This window comes from Salvia miltiorrhiza, chromosome 1 (genome assembly GCF_028751815.1).
Source record: "Salvia miltiorrhiza cultivar Shanhuang (shh) chromosome 1, IMPLAD_Smil_shh, whole genome shotgun sequence".
Classification (NCBI taxonomy): domain Eukaryota; kingdom Viridiplantae; phylum Streptophyta; class Magnoliopsida; order Lamiales; family Lamiaceae; genus Salvia; species Salvia miltiorrhiza.
Window position 1 is genome coordinate 75,543,450 of NC_080387.1, and position 23,685 is coordinate 75,567,134.

At 38.5% G+C, this 23,685-nt stretch overlaps 4 protein-coding genes and 1 pseudogene across 6 annotated transcripts; 1 reads left to right on the forward strand and 4 right to left on the reverse strand.

The window, feature by feature from the left end:
• Window positions 1–303: 303 nt before the first annotated feature.
• Window positions 304–3,192, reverse strand: LOC131006266 (receptor like protein 22-like). Of its 3 annotated transcripts, none has more exons than XM_057933454.1 (2): window positions 1,584–3,192; window positions 304–1,114 (listed from the first exon to the last, which is right to left on the reverse strand). In XM_057933454.1, the coding sequence occupies exons 1-2, from the start codon at window positions 3,108–3,110 to the stop codon at window positions 1,067–1,069; spliced, it is 1,575 nt and encodes a 524-aa protein (XP_057789437.1). In that variant the 5' UTR covers window positions 3,111–3,192; the 3' UTR covers window positions 304–1,066. The 3 variants fall into 3 exon arrangements, with proteins under 3 accessions (XP_057789437.1, XP_057789439.1, XP_057789438.1); XM_057933456.1 differs by having other exon boundaries at window positions 304–1,124; window positions 1,597–3,132; XM_057933455.1 differs by having other exon boundaries at window positions 304–1,124; window positions 1,588–3,132.
• Window positions 3,193–3,496: 304 nt separating this feature from the next.
• On the forward strand, window positions 3,497–5,524 carry LOC131013614 (receptor-like protein 19). The gene has a single exon (XM_057941749.1). It carries the CDS (start codon window positions 3,497–3,499, stop codon window positions 5,522–5,524), a length of 2,028 nt encoding a protein of 675 aa, XP_057797732.1.
• A 3,940-nt stretch (window positions 5,525–9,464) lies between these two features.
• LOC131006248 (receptor-like protein 7) lies at window positions 9,465–12,697 on the reverse strand. Its single transcript, XM_057933430.1, has one exon. It carries the CDS (start codon window positions 12,618–12,620, stop codon window positions 9,573–9,575), a length of 3,048 nt encoding a protein of 1,015 aa, XP_057789413.1. The 5' UTR covers window positions 12,621–12,697; the 3' UTR covers window positions 9,465–9,572.
• A 2,602-nt stretch (window positions 12,698–15,299) lies between these two features.
• Window positions 15,300–16,713, reverse strand: LOC131013625 (receptor like protein 26-like; annotated as a pseudogene).
• Window positions 16,714–20,670: 3,957 nt separating this feature from the next.
• LOC131013642 (receptor-like protein 50) lies at window positions 20,671–22,441 on the reverse strand. The gene is made up of 2 exons (XM_057941774.1): window positions 20,995–22,441; window positions 20,671–20,683 (listed from the first exon to the last, which is right to left on the reverse strand). The coding sequence occupies exons 1-2, from the start codon at window positions 22,278–22,280 to the stop codon at window positions 20,671–20,673; spliced, it is 1,299 nt and encodes a 432-aa protein (XP_057797757.1). The 5' UTR covers window positions 22,281–22,441.
• Window positions 22,442–23,685: the final 1,244 nt, after the last annotated feature.

Genomic DNA, 23,685 nt, shown 5'->3' on the forward strand with positions numbered 1-23,685 from the left:
GTTGGTCAAAAAGCTTGTGCTTTCATTTTTCGCGTGGGGGACCAATCTATGAGGGATATAATAAGCAAGTCAAATTTTGTAAAAGAAGGCTTTTTTATAATAGGTATATAGATATGGATATAGATTACGTGATCATCATGTCCCATAATTAGTTTTATTCTTTCATAACTATTTATTACAAAAAGATATTAAGTATACTTATATAATGAAGTCTAATTATTTATGATCAAAGAACAGTAGTTTTTTTAAATAGACATACCTAACTCTGAATTTATTAACCCTAAAAATTAATTATTAACAACAAAAGTAATTTATAAACTCTAATTTGAAAATGAGAATAAACACAATATCCAAAAACATGCTATATAGTCTGTTACAAAATCCAAATAGCATTATGAGCACTATTGTCTCCTAGCACTCATCGCTGCTCTTCTTCTTCTTCTATGGCTTCTTTTCCTGCGTTGGCGCTCACATATATTTGCAAGAACCTCATCTACTTTCCCAAAAAACCTCTCTCTCAAACTTGGACAAAGCAGAAGCAGCCACACTGTGCTGCCTAAGCCCACAGCATATCCAACCTCAGCGCATATATAATTCATCTCCTTCTCCGACTTCCCATGTGGCTCCATCTTCTCAACTTTCAGCGAATCATCGTCACTGCAGCTTATGCCGAGAGGAAAACCGCATAGTCCCGCGTTTCCAACGTATGAAAGATAATCAAACGTGTCGAGCTGATGACTTCGTGGGATCCTTCCGACCAGCTTATTGTGGGACAGATTCAAAACCTGAAGGAATCCGAACTGTCCAATCTCCACCGGAATCATCTCACTCAGCTGGTTTACTGAGAGATCCAGTGCTTCAAGCGTCGGCGCCATCTTACCCAATGATCTTGGTAAGTTGAGAAGATAAAGCGAGCTCAGATCACCTATTGCATCTGGTATCCCTCCTCGGAATTCATTGCTAGAGAAATCAAGAGATGTGAACTCTGACCAAATCTTGACAAGCTTCAGCTGTGATCCTTTGATGGTTAATGTCACCTCATCTTGGTAGTAGAGGTTTTTCAGATTCAGGAAGTCGAAGTGGAGTTGCTCGTGCCTCGACTGCCCGTCACTGTCTAGCATCATCTGTTGGGAAATATACACAAATAATTCCGCCCATTATCAAATCGAAAGCAATATCAAAGATATAAATTATCTAAGACGGGAAAAAATAATGACACCGATATTTAACGTGGTTCGGCCAAACTGCCTACGTCCACGGACCCACCCCAATATATTAGAGAATCTCACAAAAGGAGGAGTACAACAATACCAAACTGTATTTTGTATCTGCCTACGCAGAGGCTATCTCTCAACTCACTTTTATCACTCGTGTATAACTTCCACACTGAAGTTTTCTCTCACAAGATTTTCTCTCTATCTCTCTATCTCTCTAGCTATCTGCTTTGATAGTTGTGTTTGGTGTGTCTTTGTAATGTTGCTGAAGAAGGTATTTATAGGCAAATTCATGGTGGTAGGTGGCACTCATGGTGGTAGGTGGCAAATGGTGGAGGTGGTAGGTGGCTACCTACCTCCATTTTTTACTAACATCATCGACCTCCACCTCGAGAATCCCACTTCGTAGAGAGAGCCGGTGAAGCTGTTGGAAGATATGTCGATGATCTGAAGATTAGGCCAGTCTTTGTCGCAGCTGATCTCTCCGTGGAATCTGTTGGAGCGCAAGACAAGCACGCGCAAGCTAGAGGGTAGCGTGCACGGGAAACTGTCATGGATGTTGTTGTATCCGACATTCAACACGGTTAACGAGCTGCAATTCTCCACAGATGTTGGGAGTTTCCCTCCTAAATTGTTGCCATTGAGATCCAAAGTTTCTAGGCCACAATTTTTGGAGAATTTATCTGGGATGTGACCACTGATGTTGTTGCTCCTCAGATTGAACACCCCGAGATTCTGAGTGTTTTCAAAGAGGCACGGAGGTATTGTATCGCTCAAGTTATTGAAAGACAAGTCGAGAACTTGAAGGTATGTAGCGTAGCAGAGGGAGGTTGGAATTGATCCACTCAAATGATTGTTTGAAACAGAGAAGAAAATGAGATTTGAGAGGTAGTTTCCAATGCTGATGGGAATGGGCTTGTTGAACTTGTTGTTTGAGTAGTCTACGTACAAAGCTCGTTCGTGAGGCAGGGGAAGCACGCCACTGAGCTGATTCGAGTGCAAGTCTAGAACTTGAAGAGAATCAGGAATTCTGTAAGGCCTCTGTAGATCCACCAATTGATTATTGGAGACATTGAGTTGCCAAAATTCTCCACCACCAATTTCCCAAATCCAGTTGGGAATTTCCCCTCCAATTCTGTTGTTTGAGAGGTCCAAAAATCTCAAATTGGATTGGTTTCTCAGATTAGGGAAACTGGAAAGATTGCAAGAAACAAGGCTCAATTGGTAAAGCTGTGGAAAACTTGAGCTGATGCTGCTTGCATCAACATACAAGTTATTGTGAGACAGATCAAGAGTTGTGAGATTGGGAAGCTTTCTGATCTTGCTGAGTTGAAAAGTGCCATTGAAGAGGTTGTTAGCAAGTGAGAGAAGTTGAAGGCTTTGGAGTTTGAAGAGAGAGTCAGGAATAGGGCCTTGAAGATGGTTGCTGCTCAAATCTAGCTCTTCCAAGTGAGAGAGAGTAAGAGAGGGAAACTCATCAACATGGCCACTAAAATTGTTGTTAGAAAGTTTAAGTTGCTGCAACAAGGGAAGATGAAAGAGAGAGAGTGGGATGCTCCCATTGAGTGAATTGTATGCTAAGTTTAGCCTCTCTAGGTACATAAGCTTTGAAAGGGTAGATAGTTTCTCAATGGTACCTGAAAGAGACTCGTAGTCGAGCTGCAAATTTATAACACGGCCTGCAGCGTCGCATTCCACGCCTTCCCACTCGCAGCAATCATCGGTTTGATTCCACTGCACTAGTTTTCTTGAAATGGAAGAATCGAACGTTAAGTTGCTCTTCAGCTCAAGTAACAGTGTTTTCTGGTGATGGAGGCATTGCTTGTATGCATCAGTCAAATTTGCAGATGAAATTAAAGAGATGGTGAGAAAATGAAGAAGCAGATAAATTAGCATTGTGATTTGTGAGTGATGATGCTCTCTATACACATAAATGTTGTATATTTTGGGCTTTAAAGCTACCACTAGAAAGACTTGGATATCTCAAGTCTTCCAAAGTTGGCCTACATGATTTAATTTTTCTTTTCTAGCTTTTGTTTTTGTTCCAACTTTCTGACTTTGAAAAATGGTGAATGGGTCTTTTAGGACCCAATATATTAATAATGGAAGGTTCTTTTTTTTTTTGAACGAAGAAAATGTTTAATCACAGCAAATTAAAATTCTTGATTCAAAGTCAAGTGAAGTAGAAAGACTTGAGATATGCTAGTTTTCTCAATTGCATAATTACATATATCCATGCACCCATCTAATTCTACATCTCAACTCAGTTAGCCATCTCCAAAATGCCAATTTCTTTGCTTCAACACCTTTTTCTCATCTCTTTAACTTCAACAATTATTTGCCTAACAAATTGTGGTCATGCATACAAGTTATGCCAAGATGACCAGAAAACATTGTTACTTGAGCTGAAGAAAGACTTGATATTCGATTCTTCTGTTTCAAGAAAACTGGTGCGATGGAATGAGAGGGATGATTGTTGCGAGTGGGAAGGTGTGGGATGCGACGCTACAGGCCATGTTGTGAGTCTGCAACTCGACAACGAAGGCATTTCAGGAGGAATTGGGAATTCATCAAGTCTTGTAAGTCTTGAGTATCTTGCCAAGTTGAACTTTGCTCACAATTCTATCAATGGGAGAATTCCCACTCTAAATCTCACTAACTTGATTGAGTTAGATTTGAGCAGTAACCAACTCAAAGGCCCTATTTCTGACTCTTTCATCAATCTAGTAAGCCTTGAGGTTCTCTCCCTATCTGATAACTTGTTCACTAGCATTCTTCAACTAGAAAATATTCAAACGCTTCACAATCTCACGACTCTCAATCTTTCCCACAATAACTTGTCAATTGAAGCAGGAAGCATTAGTTCCCAACTAAAGAAGTTGAGCCTATCCTCTTGCAACCTGCAAAAATTTCCTGATTTTCTAAAACAATCCAACTTGAACTTTTTGGACCTCTCACAAAACCAAATAACAGGGGAAGTACCTAGTTGGATTTGGGAAATTGGAAATGGAGATCTTTATCATTTGAATCTTTCTTATAATGTCTTGAATGATATAGAAAAGCCTTACCAAATTCCCAACTTTCTTGCGGAGCTGGATTTACATTCAAACCAGCTCCGGGGTGAGTTGCCCCTGCTCCCACAAGGCGCCTCCTACGTAGATTTATCTGACAACAAGTTTGACAAGAACATTCCACTCAACTTTGTCAGCTTCAACTTCTTTCTGATTTTCTTATCCATTGCAAGTAACAACATAAGTGGATCAATTCCAACTTGCATTTGTAGTGCTGAAACCATTCAAGTTCTCGACTTCTCACTCAATAACTTGAGTGGTAGTATACCTCCATGCCTTGTGGAAAGGATTACCAATCTTCAAATGTTGAATCTTAGGAGAAACAACATAAGTGGTGAAATCCCAGATAAATTTCCCACCAATTGTGGCATGAGGATCTTGGATCTCTACAGCAACAACTTAGGAGGGAATTTTCCAAAGTCCCTTGCAAATTGCAAATCATTGTGGTGGGTGAATGTTGGAGAGAACAACATCCGAGGCGGTTTCCCGTGCACGCTGTCATCAAGATTGGCAGTCTTAGTATTGCGTTCCAACAGTTTCTATGGAGAGGTGCGATGTGGTGAAAGCTGGCCGAATCTTCAGATCATCGACATATCTTCCAATAATTTCAGTGGAGATCTGCATCACATAAGCTTCTCAACCTGGAGCAAAATGGTGCTACACAGTGATGCAAATATCAGACTCAAAAGCTTGGGCATTAATGTTGTACGTCCCGACTTCTATTACTCGACTCGGGTGTCTTTGACCCTCAAAGGCTTGCAACTGGAGTTTACTAGGTTATGGCCAATATTGACTTCTGTTGATTTCTCTGGCAATAATTTCCATGGAGAGATACCAGAAGCAATAGGTGGTCTGATCTCGCTTCCTTATCTCAACTTATCCCGCAATGCCCTCACAGGCAGAATCCCAAAATCATTGGGTAACATGTCGGCACTTGAATCACTTGATCTCTCAGTGAACCAGCTAGCAGAGATGATCCCAGTGGAGCTTCAACGGCTCGTATTTCTTTCGGTCTTCAATGTATCCTACAATAAGCTGGTGGGAAGGATCCCAATTAGTTTACAGCTTTCAACATTTTCGAATGATTCATATATAGGAAACACAGGGTTATGCGGTGTTCCTCTCAGCATAAGCTGCAGTAATCATGGTGGAGAACTTGAAAACATGCAGCCACATGGAAAGTCGGGGATGGAGTGGTACTATGTATCTTTAATCATTTTAGGCGTCATTTACTTTTAGGTACAATATTAGCTAGGCTTGAAGAAATAAGATATGTATAATTTGAATGGGCTCCCTGATTGAAATTAGCATGTAGGCTCTATCTTATTTTCATGACGTGGCTCATCGGATGCCACCGTATAATTTGTATTTTATTAGAGAAAGATTTTACTGAGAAATTAAATATTTTTGTTCAAATATTCCAGAGATGTCAATCAATCATGTTGTCATGCTAGTTATGGCGATTATCATGTATAGTATAGAGAAGAAAAGGAAGTGTCGAAACAAAGAAATTGCAAAGTGGGCCATGCTAGTAGACTTGAACAGTTGACTTCTTGACTAGAAAGACTAATTCAACGGTATTCATTAGAGCATTGGCAACGCACCTACACGACCCACCCTATTCGAGTAAGGGTGAGATCATGTAGGGCGTTGCAGTCTTGAGTCACTCGAGGGCTACACGTTTCATCGTGTATGCCCAATAGCGCCATATTAGAAAAGAAAAAAAAAAACCAAAACAAAATTTGAAAAATGTGGCAACTTTGACGGCCTCGATTTGCGGTCCTTTATTGACCGTTTGATATTTTTATTTTATTTTTATTTTTTTCTTTTTTCTTTTTTCAATTTTTATTTTAATGGAAATTTAATTATTAGTAAAATGTTTATTTAAATTTGAGCAATTAAATCTAATGTTTATTAGTAAAAATCAAACGTGTTCATCGTGCATCGCACGTTCTTCCTGCTAGTCTAATAAAATATACTATGATTATATGAATTTACTTACATGTAAAGTTCTTGTCACGGTTTTAATTTAATATGCATATTGAATATTTTATTATTAACCAAAGTGCATGATTTTTAGGAAAAATGAAAGAGAAAATGAGAAGGAAAAAGAAAATGGAAAAGTAGAAAAAAATTTCTGTAATTTAGGAAAATTTGATAGAATTAGATTAAATAAAAAGTTGAAAAGATTCATAATTTTTTAATATATAAATTGCTTTCATTCATTATTATAATTACAAAATTATCATCAAATTGATTTGAAATTAATTTTAAATTGAACTTTAATGTTTTAATACAATATAGATTTGGCAATAAATTATATTGGGCCCAAAATCAATATATAAACGTAATAACTTTTTTTAGTATACATATAAATTATAATTAATACTAGGATATATTAAAAAATTTGGGCCATCAAATTTTTGAGGCCCTGGGCCGTCGCCCATGCCCGCCCACCCTCAGGGCCGGCCCTGTCCTTCGTATGGATGTGGATGTTTCCATTCAGAGGGATGGCTTGAAGACGGGAGTTGGCTTTATTTTCCGGGACTATAGCAGCTGCGCTTAGGCCAAACTCATACGGCGTTAATGGGGGAGTTGCACGCGATGTTGCTCCAATTTACAGCATGGCCTTGGTCCCATGGTGGCATAAATCAATGTAATTTTGTGCTATGTCACTTACAAAAATAAAATAAAAATTATGTAGTGGCATCCAACGAGCCAGATCATGATTATGAGGAACAGAAAATGGACGCAGGATATTTTTAATACAAATTTAATAGTTTGGAATTTTTAAAATATTTCATATAGTATAAGACATTTTTTATAAAGCGCATATAATTTGAGATTTGATACTATATTTAGCCTAAATTTAATTTTTAGGTCCATTCTAATCCCAAGCTTGTTTCATTAATTAACAAATCGACTCGTCCACTACAATACAAGATAAAGCATAGAGATTAATCACACTTAGAATGCAATCTTACTTACCATTAATAGGAATAAGAATATTATTCCTATGATCACTCTAAAGTTAGATTTAAAGTCAAATATTAATCATTTTGGAAAGAAAACAAATCTGGAAAGTATAATTATTTATTTTGATACTCCCTCCATCTATGAAAATGATAGTTTTATTACTATTTTCATCCGTACAAAAAAATTATATGATTTCATTTTTTGAAAACTACCCATTATATTATAAACTCCATTCACAATTAATATTTATAAAATTAGTACACCTTAATTCTCTATTTTGGTAGGCCCAACACCACTAAAGAACAAGAATGACTATCCTTTGTGGGATTCATTATACATTAAAAAGTACATCTTCAAATTATTTTATTAAAACTAGCAAAAAGAACGTACGTAGTACGTGTAATTAATGTTATTTTATTTGATAATCTATTATTTTAGAAAATTTATTAATTCATTACTTTTATTAGATAATTTATTGGATAAATATATTTATTTATAAGCCTTATCAATAGCTATAGATATATATCACATAGCTAGATTTAGTGTAATATCTAATGAATTAATTAATATATTCTTATAAATATATAATATGTAAAATAACCTTAAAATAAAATATGTAATAGGGGTAAAATAGGCAATCCACAAATTGTGTCTTAGATTGCCTTAGGCTCTTTTTCTATTAGTATAAATATAAATTAATGCCCTCCGTTCCACAATACAATTTTTGTGCACGGATGGAGTATTATATATAATGGCATGGGTCTTTTTTTTAGGCGGAAAGGGAACTTATATTAAGATATATCCCGATGAAGAATATTCAGAAGTCAACTCGGGAAATACGGCTTTCAAATGATTGAATCAATTGACGCGACACAAAACGATGTTTTTTTTTTAATAATATGACACAAAACAAAACGACGTTGTTTTATGTCATGTCATTTAAAATAATAAAATATAAATTACATAGGTGGCATCAGACGAGTCACGTCATGATTTCAGAGACAGGAAAATGGATGCAAGACATTTTTGATACAAACCAAATAGATTGAGCTTTTTGAAAGGGGTTATGGCCAAAAGATAAACGAACTTTGGAAAAAGTTCAAAATTAATTAATTTTTCCAGTCGAAATTAAGTTAAATATATTAATTTTTGTCTTTTTATATCTCCGAGCTTCTAAATACTCCTCATCATCAGAAGTTAGGCTAACATCAGGTAAACTTTTGACTGCCAACTAAGCTCTAATTTTGGCAAAGGTCAAACTCAGGTGGAAATTGCATTAAAAATATGAGGTGGTTTTGGGTACAACCAGGTGCACCGTACAACCGGGTTGTACCATCACTTAGACCATGTTCCGCACCCTAATCCAAATCCGTATCCTAACCCAAACCTTATAAATAACATTATTATGGATGCGGGTCAATCCGGTTGTACGGTACACCTGGGTGTACACAAATTTTTGTATAAAAATATAAATGCATGTATTTTTTGACTTAATATTGAAAATTCAAGTGAAAATTACAACTTTTTTCAAAGTTTGTGTATTTTTTGGTCATAATCCTCTTTTTAAAATATTTTATATAGTTAAGGACATTTTTAATAAAACGAATATAATTTGAGGTTTAATATAGTATTTACCCTTGAATTTAATGATTACTAAAAATTATACAAATTGAGTAGATTTTTTGCAAAAGTTAGCTAGGTAATAAAAGTCGTTATTGCATTAGGATTTCAGTCGTTGTCTCCCACTTGATGTCCATATATTCCACAAGTAGGCCCATCCGCGTAACGTTTTCTCGAACTAGTAATCATAAATATAGAGAAAGACAAAAAGAAAAAGTGGGGAATTGAAGAAATCACCATTCGTGCTCATTTTTCTTGAGCATTGCTTAATATTATTTATTATTCTAATACTTCAAAAAACGAAATTATCATAGAGATTGGAGATCATCAAATTCGCTACTATAATTCAAGATAAAGCATAGGGTAAGGGTGATGAGTCCAATATAATTTTCTAGAGAGTTTTTTCTAAATAATTCTTGGTTAGGACTTAGAGGGATCTCAAGTCAACTTTGTATAAAGCCACATATCATTTTCTTCCAATCCCAATCATGTAGGCCTATTGTGGAATATAGAAAATATAGATTTCTCTTAATTTTAAAAATTAAGATAAATTCCTTGTTTCTTTTAAATTGCCAAAGATATATTCAATGAGATAGTGTTTATTACAAGTCTTTGTCAGACCAAACTGTCAACATAAAAACATGCACATGCGAACTACACACCTTAAAGAAACTAAATAGCAATGCCAACACTAATGTCTCCTCACTTGATTCCTCACTACTCTTCTTGCCTGTCTTCTTCTTCTTCTTCTCTTATCTCGGGCATCACATATATCTTCAAAAACCTCTTCCACTTTTCCAAAGTATTTCTCTCTGAAGCTTCGGCTGAATAAAAGTAGCCACACAATGATTCCTAAGCCCACAACATATCCAACTGCAGCACATACGTATTCCCACTCTATCTCAGTACTCTTCTCTTCCCCATTTTCATCTTCTTGTGGCGACAAATGATCACTGCCATCACTATCACTGCAGCTTATGTTGAGATTGAAACCACACAACCCCGGATTCCCTTTGAAGGAATCAGCTGAAAATGTTTGAAACTGACGGCCATTTGGGATCTCTCCAACCAGCTTATTGTAGGACAGATTCAAGACTGAAAGGAATGTAAGTCCGGCAAGCTCAGTTGGGATCTCCCCCGTTAGTTGGTTTTCAGAGAGGTCGAGTGATTCAAGATTCCTTATCTGATCAAATGACTTTGGGATGCTTCCACTAAGAGCATTGTGGGAGAAGTTGAGAAGACGAAGCGACCTAAGATCACCAATTGCATTTGGTATCTGTCCTTGAAAATTATTGCAAGAGAAATCAACGGCAGTAAAATCCGGCCAAATCTTGACAAGCTCTACAGCCTGCCCTTTCATGATCAATCTAACCCCACCCTTATAGAAGCTTGACACCTTCAAAACTTTAGAGGTTAAACGGTTGTACCTCACACTGTCTAACACCATTCCCCTCCAACTAGACAAGTTTATCGATTCCAAGCTTCCACTAAAATTATTTGAAGACACATCCACAATTTGAAGATCGGGCCAGCTCTCGTGACATCTCACCTCTCCATGGAATCCGTTGGAGTGCAAAACAAGAACACGCAAGCTCGATAAGCATGGGAAAGTGTCGTTGATGAGGTTGTTCGCAACGTTCATGAACTCCAACAACTTGCACCTCTCGAGGGACTTTGGGATTTTCCCTTGTAAAGCATTGCTGTTGAGATCAAGATATTGTAGGCTACAACCGAGAGGAAATTTATCTGGGATGCGACCACTGATGTTGTTCTTCCTAAGATCAAGCACGACGCCAACGTTCTCAACAAGGCAAGGGGGTATACTGCCACTCAATTTATTGGCAGACAAGTCAAGAACACTGAGCTTTGTGGCACTGCATAGAGAGGTGGGAATCGAGCCGCTTAAATTGTTACTAGCAAGCAACAGGTACTTAAGATTAGAGATGATGTTTTCGGTGTTTTGTGGAATGAGGAATTGCAGTTCACCACTCAGCTTGTTAGAGTTCAAGTCTAGTAATTCAAGAGTAGCAGGGATATGGTAAGGCTTTTGCAGATGTGTTAGAAGATTAGAAGAGAGGTTCAAAAACTGAAGCTGTGTTCCCCAAATCCAACTAGGTATCTCCCCACCAATCCAATTGTTTGAGAGGTCTAGTGTACTCAAATCATCGGAATGTTTTATGAACTCGGGAAAATCATACACGTTACACGAAGCTAGGCGCAGCTCGTTTAGCTGTGGAAATCCATATGAACTCGAGCTAACGTTCCCTATGAGCACTGACAAATTGTTGTCGGATAGATGAAGGAGTGTGAGACTAGAAAGTTTCTGAATCATGTCTAGTTGAAAACTGCCATTAAGCAAGTTCCCAAAAAGCAACAAAGACTCGAGGCTTTGGAGTTGGAAGAGAGAGTCAGGAATAGGCCCTTCTAGTCGATTACTACTCAAATCTAAAATAGCAATGTTAGAGCCATTCACAATGGAAAATTCTTCAACAAGTCCAATAAATTGGTTTTGGCTAAGATAAAGCTCCACCAATAAAGGGAGACTAAAGAGAGAGTGGGGAAGATTACCCGAGAATGAATTGGCCTGCAAATCTAGACGAACGAGCTTCAGAAGACCTTCAAACAACGCAGAAGAAAGCGAGCCTGTGAAGAAGTTATACGACAAGTTGACATACATTAACTCGGTGAGGTTGGCGAAGGAAGATGGAAGCGAGCCAGTAAACTTGCAACCACCCAAGTTTATCTCTGACAAGTCTCTGAGATTACCAATTGAATTTGGTAACGACCCTGAGAAATTTGTGGCCCTCAGCAGTAAAGACTTGAGAGATCCAGTTTGAGGAAATGGTGGTATGCTTCCACTAAGCATCTCATTTCCAGATAAATCAAGATACTGCAAAGAAGGTATCTGGAAGATCTTGCTAGGGAAAGAGCCCTTCAAGCCCGAGTTGAAAAGACTCAAGGTGGTCAAGCTCGAGAAATTGATGAACATGTCCGCGGCTACAGCTGACAGATTGTTTGAATCCAGTCGAAGAACTGAAAGGGAATGGAGACGCGAAAAGGACTTAGCCAAAGGGCCAGACAACGAGCACCAGACCAAGCTCAAGCCGGTGAGGTTGGGAAGAGACGATGATACGATATGGCTCCATTTTCTCCTCTCATGAGATGAGAGAAAGACGCCATCAAGATACAACTCTGTAATACTTGTCATGTTTTGGAGTAGCATTTCCATGTTTGGGTGCTCCAGTCTCAGAGGCTCGTCGATGTCCCAGTAATCGTTGGAGAGATCGAGGCTCGCCAGTCGCCTCAACGAGGAGATCTCTGCCGGAACCTGCCCTCCAAAACCAGCATTTGACAAATTGAAGTGTGTCAAATAGGTGAGATTGTGGATAGCTCTTGGGATGGGAGTGGAGTTGAAGTTATTGTAGGCCAGGTTTAGTTTCTGCAGATGTGCGAGTCTGAACAGAGTCGATGAATCCCCGATGCCACCGGAGATGGCCTCGTCGTCGAGGTGCAGGCTCACGACGTTGCCTGCAGCGTCGCATGCCACGCCGTGCCAGCTGCAGCAGTCATCCGTTTGATTCCACTGCACCAGCTTTGTTGAGAAAGAAGAATCGAATATCAAGTCGTTCTTGAACTGAAGCAGCAAGGTTTTCTGATGGTGAAGACATTGGGTGTGAGAATAAGTGAAGGTGAAGAAGGAAATTAGTGTAGAAATGGTGAAGAACAGCTTTGGAAGCATTGTGAAACTTGCAGGTATATATGAGATATGTGCATGTGGCTTTAAATAAGCCACTAGAAAGATGGATTGAGATTCAGCATACCATATTTGATGTTTCACTTTTATCTAATTTTCAATTTTATTTATTTTCTTATGTATATTTTTTCTAATTTCATATGCTGTAATATTTTTTTCTAATTTCTTATACTCCGGCGAGAAACATGAATTCAACAAAAATAAATTCAAGGAGAACTAATCAACACTCTGCAAATTCAGTAAACAAGAAAAAGAAAACCAATTCAAGAAATGCAGTAAATTCAAGAACAGAAAAACAAAATCCCTAATTTATATCCCCTTCTATCCCACTTCTTTAGTTCCTAAATTCCAGACAAGATTCGCCACTCACCACCACTTCTGAGAAAAATAGAGTAGGAGAGGCGAAGCACCATGAATGGTGGAGGAGAGAAGAGGCGACTTGACGGCGAGAGGCGGCGTGAGAAGAGGGGCAAGAGGCGGAGGGCGCTCTCCGCTGTCACTACAACGAGTCCGACAAGCCCTAATTTCTGGGGGAGCGGATTTACAGAGGGGGAAGGGGGGAGGCGGAGGCGGCGGCGGCGGCTGAACAGATGGGGAAGAGGGAGGCGGCGCCCGCGGAACAGAGGGGAAGCGGATTTACAGATGGGGAAGGTGGGAGGCGGCGCCGGTGGAACAAAGGGGAAGCAGATTTACAGTTGGGGAAGGTGGGAGGCGGCGCCGGCGGAACAGAGGGGCAGCGGCGCCGGTGGATTTGCAGAGGGAAATGGTGGAGTGAATTTAGAGAGGGAGAATGGAGGAGATGGTAGGGAGAGAGAAAGAGCGAGTAGATATGAATTAGAGAGAGAGAGAGAGATAAATTTGGGTTTAGAGAGGGGAATTAATTAGGATAGTGTTTAATTAGAAATTAATTAGTTCCTAAAATTTTCCAAAAAAGGAAATGGGACAAGATTATTGGGACAACCCAAAAAGGAAAGTGGGACAAGATTATTGGGACGGAGGGAGTATATTTTTTCTCCAAGTCATAAATAAGTCAATTAAGGAAAACAATTATTCATTTAATTTATTTTTTAAAATAAAAAAATAATTTAGTTATTTTATTGTATTGCCTACATTGAAGCTATTTTTATTTTATTTAAAAAATAAAGAAAAATATTGCTACAATATAGTAAAATAGCTAATTAATTCATGTTTATTTTGAAAAAAAGGTCAGTTTTTTTTTTCTTATTTGACTAGTTTATGGCTAGTCATAGCATCACTCAAAAATTTAATTTAATAATTGGTAAAAAGAAATATTTTTTTTGTTTGCATTCGGATTTCAAAGTCGTTGTCTCCCACCTTATGTAATGTGGTGATAGTTTGTCCATATATTCCACAAGTAGGCCAACCGCGTAACGTTTTTTCGTGCTAGTAATCATAATTAAATATAAAGAATGACAAAAAAAAAAAGTGGGGAATTGATGAAATTGCCATTGATATACTTGTGGAAGTGGCGAGAAAAAGACTAAATTGTCGACTTAAAAGCCCTCAGTCAACTTTGTGTAGCCCACGTAAAAGCCATGTATACTTGTGAAATTTATAAAATATAGATTTATCTTAATTTCAAAACATTCGGGAAAAAGAATAAGGTATTTAATTTGCATTATTGATAAAATATACGATTGAGTATAATTTTTAATATTTTAGTATAATTTTCTAAAAATAAAATAAAATAGGATTAATAACAAATAGTAACACTATGTCCCTGTTTTCCTAAAAAAAAATCGAGGCACGTCACAGATTCAGTAGCTGGAAAAGTTAAGGGTGATTCCAAATTCCAATTATTCTCTCATCCACGATAAGTGAGGTGTTTTTATCATTTTCATCCGTTCATAATAAATGTGGTCTTTTCATTTTAGAACATATATATTATACTTTATCCAATTCACATACAATATTTGCAAAAAATACATCACACAATTATTTATTTATTACTTTATACACATTTTCCAATATTTTTTAAAACTCGTCCCATCCACACCATACTTATTGTGTGCGAAGGGCGTGCAACAAAATTAAGCCACATATCACATGTATTGGGAAGACTATCATATCTCAAGTCTTTCTACTTGACTTTGAATCATATTTTGTCCGGTCAACCCTCGTCTAATTAAAAAAGGAATTTTATCTTACCAAACTAATAACTCAATTTTATTTTCTTTTTCATTTTTTGATTCTTTCCTTTCCTTTCGCCTCCCCTTTTCAAACTTATTTCATCAAGTTAGTTTATTATAAGCTCAAAGAGGCCCAAGAAAACCTTCTTTTTTATTGGTCAAACCTCCCACTTTATTTATTTATATTAGTGGATCTAACAAATAAAAAATTTGTAATTTTTATTGTCATGGGATGTTTGTAAAACTCGAATGATGTCAGATTTGACATATTATTGCCATGACAAAGTAATCCATCTAACTGTGCGTTTGTTGAGTATGACCAAAATGAGTACAGATACGACCCTGTCCAATTTTATTTTTATCTTAAGCAAATTTTGAGCATTTTTTTCTTTTCTGATAATGAAGATTCAGCTTGTGTTGGTAAGTGCTAAAATGCCAATACATATTCAACAGCCTCATGTTAAGTATAGTATCACTACAAGTCATTCTAAAACCAAAATGTTATGCAGAAACCTTAAAACATCCATAAATTAAACAGTCTTACACATCTTGTAAACTATATTTTACACAAAAACACACACTAGTTTCTAAAAACATCAATAAATTACATAGTCTTACACATCTTGTGAACTGATTTTTTACAAAAAAACACACACTAATTAACACAGACCAAATAGCAATACCAACACTAATGTCTCCTTACTCGATTCCTCACTACTCTTCTTACCCGTCTTCTTCTTCTGATTCTGGCATCGCGTATATCTTCAAACACCTCTTCGACTTTTCCAAAGTATTTCTCTCTGAAGCTTCGGCTGAACAAAAGTAGCCACACAATGATTCCTAAGCCCACAACATATCCAACTGCAGCGAATACGTATTCCCACTCGATCTCACTCTTCTCTTCCCCATTTTCATCTTCTTGTGGAGACAAATGATCACTGCCATCACTATCACTACAGCTTATGTTGAGATTGAAACCACACAACCCCACATTTCCTTTGAAGGAATCAGCTGAAAATGTATGAAACTGACGCCCATTTGGAATCTTTCCAACCAGCTTATTGAAGGACAGATTCAAAAATGAAAGGAATGTGAGGCCTACAAGCTCCACCGGTATCAACCCAGTCAGTCGGTTTCCAGAGAGATCGAGAGATTCGAGGTTCCTCAATTGACCAAATGAGTTTGGGATGCTTCCATTGAGAGTTGAGCTGATGAAGCGATGTAAGATCACCAATTGCATTTGGTATTTCTCCTCCAAAATTATTGCAAGAGAAATCAATGGTGCCCGAGTCTGCCCAAATCTTATGAAGCTCATGGAATTGCCCTTTAATGTTTAGTGTCACTGTAAACGGGTAGTAGCCATGAATGTTGTTGACGTTGAACACCATTGATCTCCAACTAGAGAAGTTTATTGATTCCAAACTTCCACTGAAATTATTTGAAGATATATCTATAATGTGAAGCTCTGGCCAGCTTGTGTGACATGTTAATTCTCCGTGAAATCTGTTGGAGCGCAAAATAAGACTACGCAACGTGGATGATAGCATGCATGGGAAAGTGTCGTTGATATTGTTGTTCGCAACATTCAAATGTACCAAACTCCTGCAACTTTGGAGGGACTTTGGAATTTTCCCTTCTAAAGCATTATTGTTAAGATCCAAATATTGTAGGCTACAATCCGTAGGAAAATTATCTGGAATACTACCGCTGATGTTGGTTCGCCCCAAATTGATCACTCTAATGTTTTGCCTGTGTAGGCAAGGGGGTATGCCGCCACTTAATTTATTGCCAGACAAGTCAAGTTGATAGAGCTGTGTGGCACCGCAAAGGGAGGTTGGAATCGATCCACTTAAACTGTTATTAGCAAGAGATAATAACCAGAGTTGAGACGCTGGCGGAATGTGCAGGTAAAGCTCTCCCCTGAGCTGATTGTGTTAGCCAAAACATGGAGGCTCCACCACCACAACTTTGAGAAAGTTGTTTGCCACCACCACAACTTTGCCACCACCAAAGAGGAAAGTGCAGCCCCATTAACTTTGAGAAAGTTGGGATGTGAGGTGGAATCAACTTTGAGAAAGTTGGGATGTGAGGTGGAATCAACAAATGGAGGCTATAAATATGTGCATCGCAGCAACTTGAAGAGCATCCCAAATTCACAAAAGAAGTCTTGTGAAAGAAGTGTTAGAGAGTGAGAAAATATAGTGAGAGAAAACTTCAGTGTGGAAGTTAAACACGAGTGATAAAAGTGAGTCGAGAGATAGCCTCTGTGTAGGCAAGATACAAAATACAGTGTGGTATTGTTGTACTCCTCCTTTGTGAGATTCTCTAATATATTGGGGTGGGTCCGTGGACGTAGGCAGTTTGGCCGAACCACGTTAAATATCAGTGTCATTTTTTTTTTTCGTCTTCGATTTGATAATGGGCGGAAGTATTTGTGTATATTTCCCAACAACTGGTATCAGAGCCACGTTTGTGGCGGTCTGATAATTTTCTTTTGTAATTCTTAGTATGCTCTGTGGTTGCAGTAATTACTGAACCTCCACATCAGAAAAGAATTACTTTGAGAAAATTATCTTGTTTATCAATTGGGAGCAGTTACGATGGGCGACGGAAAGATTACGATTGAGAAGTTCGATGGTACGGATTTCAGTTTCTGGAAGATGCAGATCGAGGATTACCTTTATGGAAAAGATCTACATCAGCCCCTCAAAGAAAAACCAGATAAGATGGATCCGGACGAGTGGGAGCTGCTGGACAGAAAGGCGATGAGTGCAATACGTTTATCGCTGTCCAGGAACGTTGCCTACCACACGACTGGAGCAAAGTCAACAAAGGAGATGTTGGCGATTCTGGCGGAAATGTACCAGAAACCATCAACTGCAAACAAAGTACATTTGATGAGACGATTGTTCAATCTAAAAATGTCCGAGAGCACACCAGTGCAGAATCATTTGAACGAGTTCAATATGATCACCACACAGCTGAGCTCGGTGGAGATCGAGTTTGATGATGAAGTTCGTGCCCTAATATTGCTATCTTCTTTGCCAGAAAGTTGGGCCGGAACAGTGACAGCAGTTAGCGCGTCATCGGCAAAGGCAAAGTTGCACTTTGACGAAGTAAGAGATCTGATGATCAGCGAGGAGATTCGCAGGAAAGAATCTCCATCTACTTCAGGGTCAAGGACTGCACTGAACACGGAATATCGAGGAAGATCGAAAGGAAGGCAGAACAGGGGAAGGTCAAAGTCCAGAGGAAAGAGCCAATCCAGGACGGATAAGTGGAAAGCCCTTGTAGAAACTGAAACAGGGCTGAAAGTAAAGTGTCTACGATCCGACAATGGAGGAGAATATGAACTTAAGGAGTTCAAAGACTACTGTGCTAAGAATGGGATTCGCATGGAGAAAACCGTGAGAGGAACTCCCCAGCAGAATGGTGTAGCAGAACGGATGAACAGAACACTAAATGAGCGAGCAAGATGCATGAGGCTGAAAAGTGGGTTGCCTAAGATGTTTTGGGCAGATGCAGTTAACACAGCTGCATACCTAATCAATAGAGGTCCATCAGTTCCATTGGAGTTTCGGATACCTGAGGAAGAATGGACAGGAAAAGAGGTAAACCTATCTTTTCTACGCATCTTTGGATGTGTTGCTTATGCTCATATTGATCATGTTAATAGAAGCAAGTTAGATGCTAAATCTCTTAAGTGTACGTTCATTGGTTATGGTGGAGACGAGTTCGGTTATAGGCTCTGGGATGAGCAGAACCGAAAGGTTATTCGAAGTAGAGATGTGGTTTTCAATGAACAGGTGTTGTACAAGGAAAGAGTGAAAGCATCTAGCCCTGGCAATTCTGATTCCCAAGTAGTCGAGTTAGACATCTCAAACTCGAGTGGGAGCAAGGAGAGCCTGAATTTTGAAGAGGTTCCAGATGAGGAGCCAAGAACCCCACCACCAAGCAATCCGCTGCCAAGACCGGTTAGAGAGCGACGTGCACCTGATAGGTACTCGCCCTCTAACTTTTATTTACTACTTACTGATGGTGGTGAGCCTGAATGCTATGCAGAGGCAGATACTGGTAGTAATAAGCGGATGTGGAGAGTTGCTATGGATGATGAGATTGCATCTCTTATCCTAAACGGCACTTGGGAACTTGTAGAGCTCCCGAAGGGGAAGAAGGCATTGCATTGCAAGTGGATCTATCGAATCAAGATTGAAGCTGATGGTAGCAAACGCTACAAGGCAAGGCTGGTTGTCAAAGGGTTTGAGCAACGATACGGTATTGATTATACCGATGTGTTTACTCCTGTTGTGAAACTGACCACTATTCGTTTAGTGTTGAGCATGGTAGTTGCAGAAAACTTGTTGTTACATCAGATGGATGTAAAGACAGCGTTCCTTCATGGTGATTTGGAGGAAAACTTGTACATGACACAACCCGAGGGATTCGTGGTGAAAGGAAAAGAAAATCTTGTGTGCAAGTTGAAAAAGAGCTTGTATGGCCTGAAGCAAGCTCCGAAGCAGTGGTATAAGAAGTTTGACAGTTTTATGTTGGAGATTGGCTACGCGAGATGCCACGCTGATCATTGTTGCTACTACAAGAGGTTCGACAAAAGTTATCTTATCCTTTTGCTATACGTTGACGATATGTTGATCGCAGGAGCTGATGCAAAGGAAATGGATAAGTTGAAGAAGCAATTGTCTGAACGATTCTCCATGAAAGATCTTGGAGAGGCCAATCAGATTCTTGGCATGAGGATCAAAAGAGACAAGGCGGCAGGAAAGTTGTATCTTTCACAAGCCAACTACATTGAGAAGGTATTGAAAAGATTTAACATGCAGAATTCGAAGCCGGTGAACATCCCGTTGGGTTGTCACTTCAAGCTGTCGAAGAAAGAGTCGCCATGTACAAAAGAGGAACGTGCCGAGATGATAAAAGTTCCTTATGCATCGGCAATAGGCAGCATTATGTACGCCATGGTGTGTACAAGGCCAGATATTGCACATGCAGTGGGAGTAGTAAGCCGATTCATGGGTGATCCGGGCAAGCAACATTGGGAAGCAGTCAAGTGGATTTTTCGTTACTTAAGAGGTACCACGGACAAGGCTTTATGTTTTGATGGCAAGAGTGCCAAGTTGGTTGGCTATGTTGATGCAGATTTGGCATCAAATGACCTGGAAGGTCGGAAGAGTACAACCGGGTATGTATTTACTTTTGGTGGTACTGCTATTTCTTGGTCTTCTAAGTTGCAGAAGATTGTCACGTTGTCTACTACGGAAGCTGAGTATGTAGCCGTGACGGAAGCAAGCAAGGAGATGTTATGGTTGCAGAATTTCTTGGGAGAACTTGGGAAGAAGCATGAGAATAGTACACTCTTTAGTGACAGTCAAAGTGCTATTTTCTTGGCTAAGAATCCAGCGTTTCACTCAAGGACAAAGCACATTGAGTTGAAGTATCACTACATCCGTCACCTGCTGGAGATGAAGATCTTACAACTTGAGAAGATCCAGGGAAGCAAGAACTCAGCCGATATGTTAACCAAGACAGTTGGCAAAGAGAAACTGGAGTTGTGCTCAACTTCAGTTGGTCTTCTACAGTGAAGATAGTAAGGCTGCTGCGATGATCAAGGTGTGAAGACAGATTAAAATCAGTCTTCAAGTGGGAGATTGTTAGCCAAAACATGGAGGCTCCACCACCACAACTTTGAGAAAGTTGTTTGCCACCACCACAACTTTGCCACCACCAAAGAGGAAAGTGCAGCCCCATTAACTTTGAGAAAGTTGGGATGTGAGGTGGAATCAACTTTGAGAAAGTTGGGATGTGAGGTGGAATCAACAAATGGAGGCTATAAATATGTGCATCGCAGCAACTTGAAGAGCATCCCAAATTCACAAAAGAAGTCTTGTGAAAGAAGTGTTAGAGAGTGAGAAAATATAGTGAGAGAAAACTTCAGTGTGGAAGTTAAACACGAGTGATAAAAGTGAGTCGAGAAATAGCCTCTGTGTAGGCAAGATACAAAATACAGTGTGGTATTATTGTACTCCTCCTTTGTGAGATTCTCTAATATATTGGGGTGGGTCCGTGGACGTAGGCAGTTTGGCCGAACCACGTTAAATATCGGTGTCATTTTTTTTTTCGTCTTAGATAATTTATATCTTTGATATTGCTTTCGATTTGATAATGGGCGGAAGTATTTGTGTATATTTCCCAACAGATTGGAGTCCAAGGCTATGTATCGAAGAGAAGTAGGGATATGGTAAGGCTTTTGCAGATCTGTTAGAAGATTATAAGAGAGGTCCAAATACTGAAGTTGTGTTCCCCAAATCCAACTAGGTATCTCCCCCTCAATCCGATTCACCGAGAGATCCACTTCTTCCATACCCAAATTTTTTATGAAATTAGGAAAATGGGACAAATTGCATGAAGCTAGTCTTAACTCTTTTAGTTGGAGACTTCCATATGAAGTTGAATTGAGGTTGCCAACATCTACTGACAATCTATTGTGAGATAGATCAAGTCGGGTTAGATTGGCAAGATTTCGAAAGTTGTCCAGTTGGAAAGTGCCACTAAATTGATTGTAGCTAAGATGAAGTTCCAACAATGAAGGGAGAGCAAAGAGAGAGTGGGGAATGTTGCCAGAGAATGAATTATATGACAAATCGAGACGAATCAGGTTGGTTAGGTTAGCAAAGGTGGATGGAATCGAACCCTTCAAACCGCAGCTAGAAAGAGACAAAGTGGTCAAACTTGGAAAATTGGCGAACAAGTCTGGAAGTTCTGTTCCAAAATTGTTATAATCTAGTCGAAGGAAGGAGAGGGAATGGAGTTGCCCAAAGGACTTAGCTAAAGGCCCAGACAAACCACAACCATGCAAGCTCAAGGCGGTGAGGTTGGGTAAATATGATGATATAATGTGGCTCCATTTTCTCCTCTCATGCGAGGAAGTAACATTGACATGATCAAGATAGAGCTCTCGGAGCCCTGTTAGATTTTGGACAATCATCTCCAAATTTGGGAGCTCAATACTTAGAGTTCGTAGATACTCATACGAGATATCGAGACAAACCAATCTCCTCAAGAAGGAAAGTTGGAGTGGAACTTGCCCTCCAAATTCAGCATTGGATAAATTCAAGTGTGTCAAATAGGTGAGATTGTGAATACCTTTCGGAATGGGAGTGCAGTTGAATTTATTGTAGGCCAGGTTAAGATTCTCTAGATATTCAAGCCTGAATAGACTCGATGAATCCGCGATTCCACCAGAAATGGACTCATTATGGAGCTGCAAACTAACGACGTAGCCAGCAGCATCACATGCCACACCGGGCCACTTGCAGCACTCATCCCTTACATTCCATCGCACCAATTTTGTTGAAAGAGAAGAATTGAAGCTCAACTCATCCTTGAGTTGAAGCAACAAGGTTTTTTGATGGTCAAGACAAGAATGAGTAAGGAAAATGAAGGAGGAAAGTAAAGAAATGAAAAACAACTTTGAAAGCATTGTGAAAACAAACTAATCAAACTTGCAGCTAAGATACATGCATTTGCTTTAAATACACAGCTAATCAAACGTTTTTTCGCATGCTATAGTTACCCAGATTATTATAGAGAAGAAAAGCAAGTGTGGAAGCGAAAAAGTGCAAAAGATAATCCCAATATCGTTTAAAATTAATTTTTCGCATGCTATATAGTTACCCAGCTAAGATATATGTATAAGGATTGGTAAGAGTAGTTGTGTGCGCAAACAAGAATCCTAATGCCATTTATATTGATCTTTCCAAGTCAAGTCCCACTCGAGAAATGTGTGAAGCTTCTCTAATCAATTTTAACTATTCCATACGTCCCAATTCAATAGGTCACAAAAGACTTCGACATGAATATTAAGAAATGAATAGTTTTATATTACAATAGGAGAAAACATATTTTTTTAAAGATATATTTATCCAAAAGTGGGAATTATCACATATAGTCATCTTTCATAAAAACATAAGTTTTATAACCCTAGTTTATAATAGATAAGTTATATAGTCATTTTAGACTTAAAAGACTATAACACCCTTTGACTTTTTTGTACTCGATGGCACCATCGAGTATATCATTGAGTACTCGATGGTGTGGTGCCATCGAGTACACAATCGAGTAATGAAAAAACTGAAGATTTTCTATAACACCATCAAGTAATCGAAGTACTCGATGGTGTACACGATGACACCACCGTGTACACCATCGAGTACTTCGAGTACTCGCTGGTGTCATCGAGTACACCATCGAGTACAAAAAAGCCAAAGGGTGTTATAGTCTTTTAAACTTAAAATGATTATATAACTTATCTATTATAAACTAGAGCTATAAAACTTACGTTTTTATGAAAAATGGCTATAATAAGATTTCCCTCAATCCAAAAAGTAAGTGACAAAAATCAAGATATTATTTTAAAAATAAATAGAGAGATAATTATGTGTGTGCCACAATGATATTTAGTATAAATAATGAGTCTTATAGAGATATTTGCTATTTATTTATTTTTCATTTTAAAAAATGGTCTATTAAAATGGAACATTCAAATAAAGAAACATGACCTATTAATTTGAGAGGGAGGGATTAATTAATTGAACTGTGATTGGGGCAAAGAAGACGAAAATAATTGTGGTGAAGGTTTTGGAGGCAAAAGCTACAACGACTATTTATAAGTCAAGTCAATCGCAGAATGAAACGAGTAAAATTCGAACTTTAATTTTCGTTTCAAAAAAAGAAAAAAAATTCGAACTTTAACTTCTTTTTTTTTGTTAATTTCCAAGTCATTAAAGTAAAGTTAACTTGAAATTTAACTTTACCCGAAAGGAATATAATGGACTTTGACTCAAGCAAAAGACCAAATATGTATCACATTACGTTTCTCAAGTGGG

Excerpts from the sequence above, each read along its gene's own strand:
- LOC131013642 (XM_057941774.1), bottom strand. The coding sequence starts at position 22,280 with ATGCTTTCAAAGTTGTTTTTCATTTCTTTACTTTCCTCCTTCATTTTC.
- LOC131013614 (XM_057941749.1), top strand. The coding sequence starts at position 3,497 with ATGCCAATTTCTTTGCTTCAACACCTTTTTCTCATCTCTTTAACTTCA.
- LOC131006248 (XM_057933430.1), bottom strand. The coding sequence starts at position 12,620 with ATGCTTCCAAAGCTGTTCTTCACCATTTCTACACTAATTTCCTTCTTC.
- LOC131006266 (XM_057933454.1), bottom strand. The coding sequence starts at position 3,110 with ATGCTAATTTATCTGCTTCTTCATTTTCTCACCATCTCTTTAATTTCA. Across the intron at positions 1,115-1,583 it reads GGTGGAGGTCGATGATGTTA|ACAGTGACGGGCAGTCGAGG; the intron begins GTAAAAAATGGA and ends AGATGATGCTAG.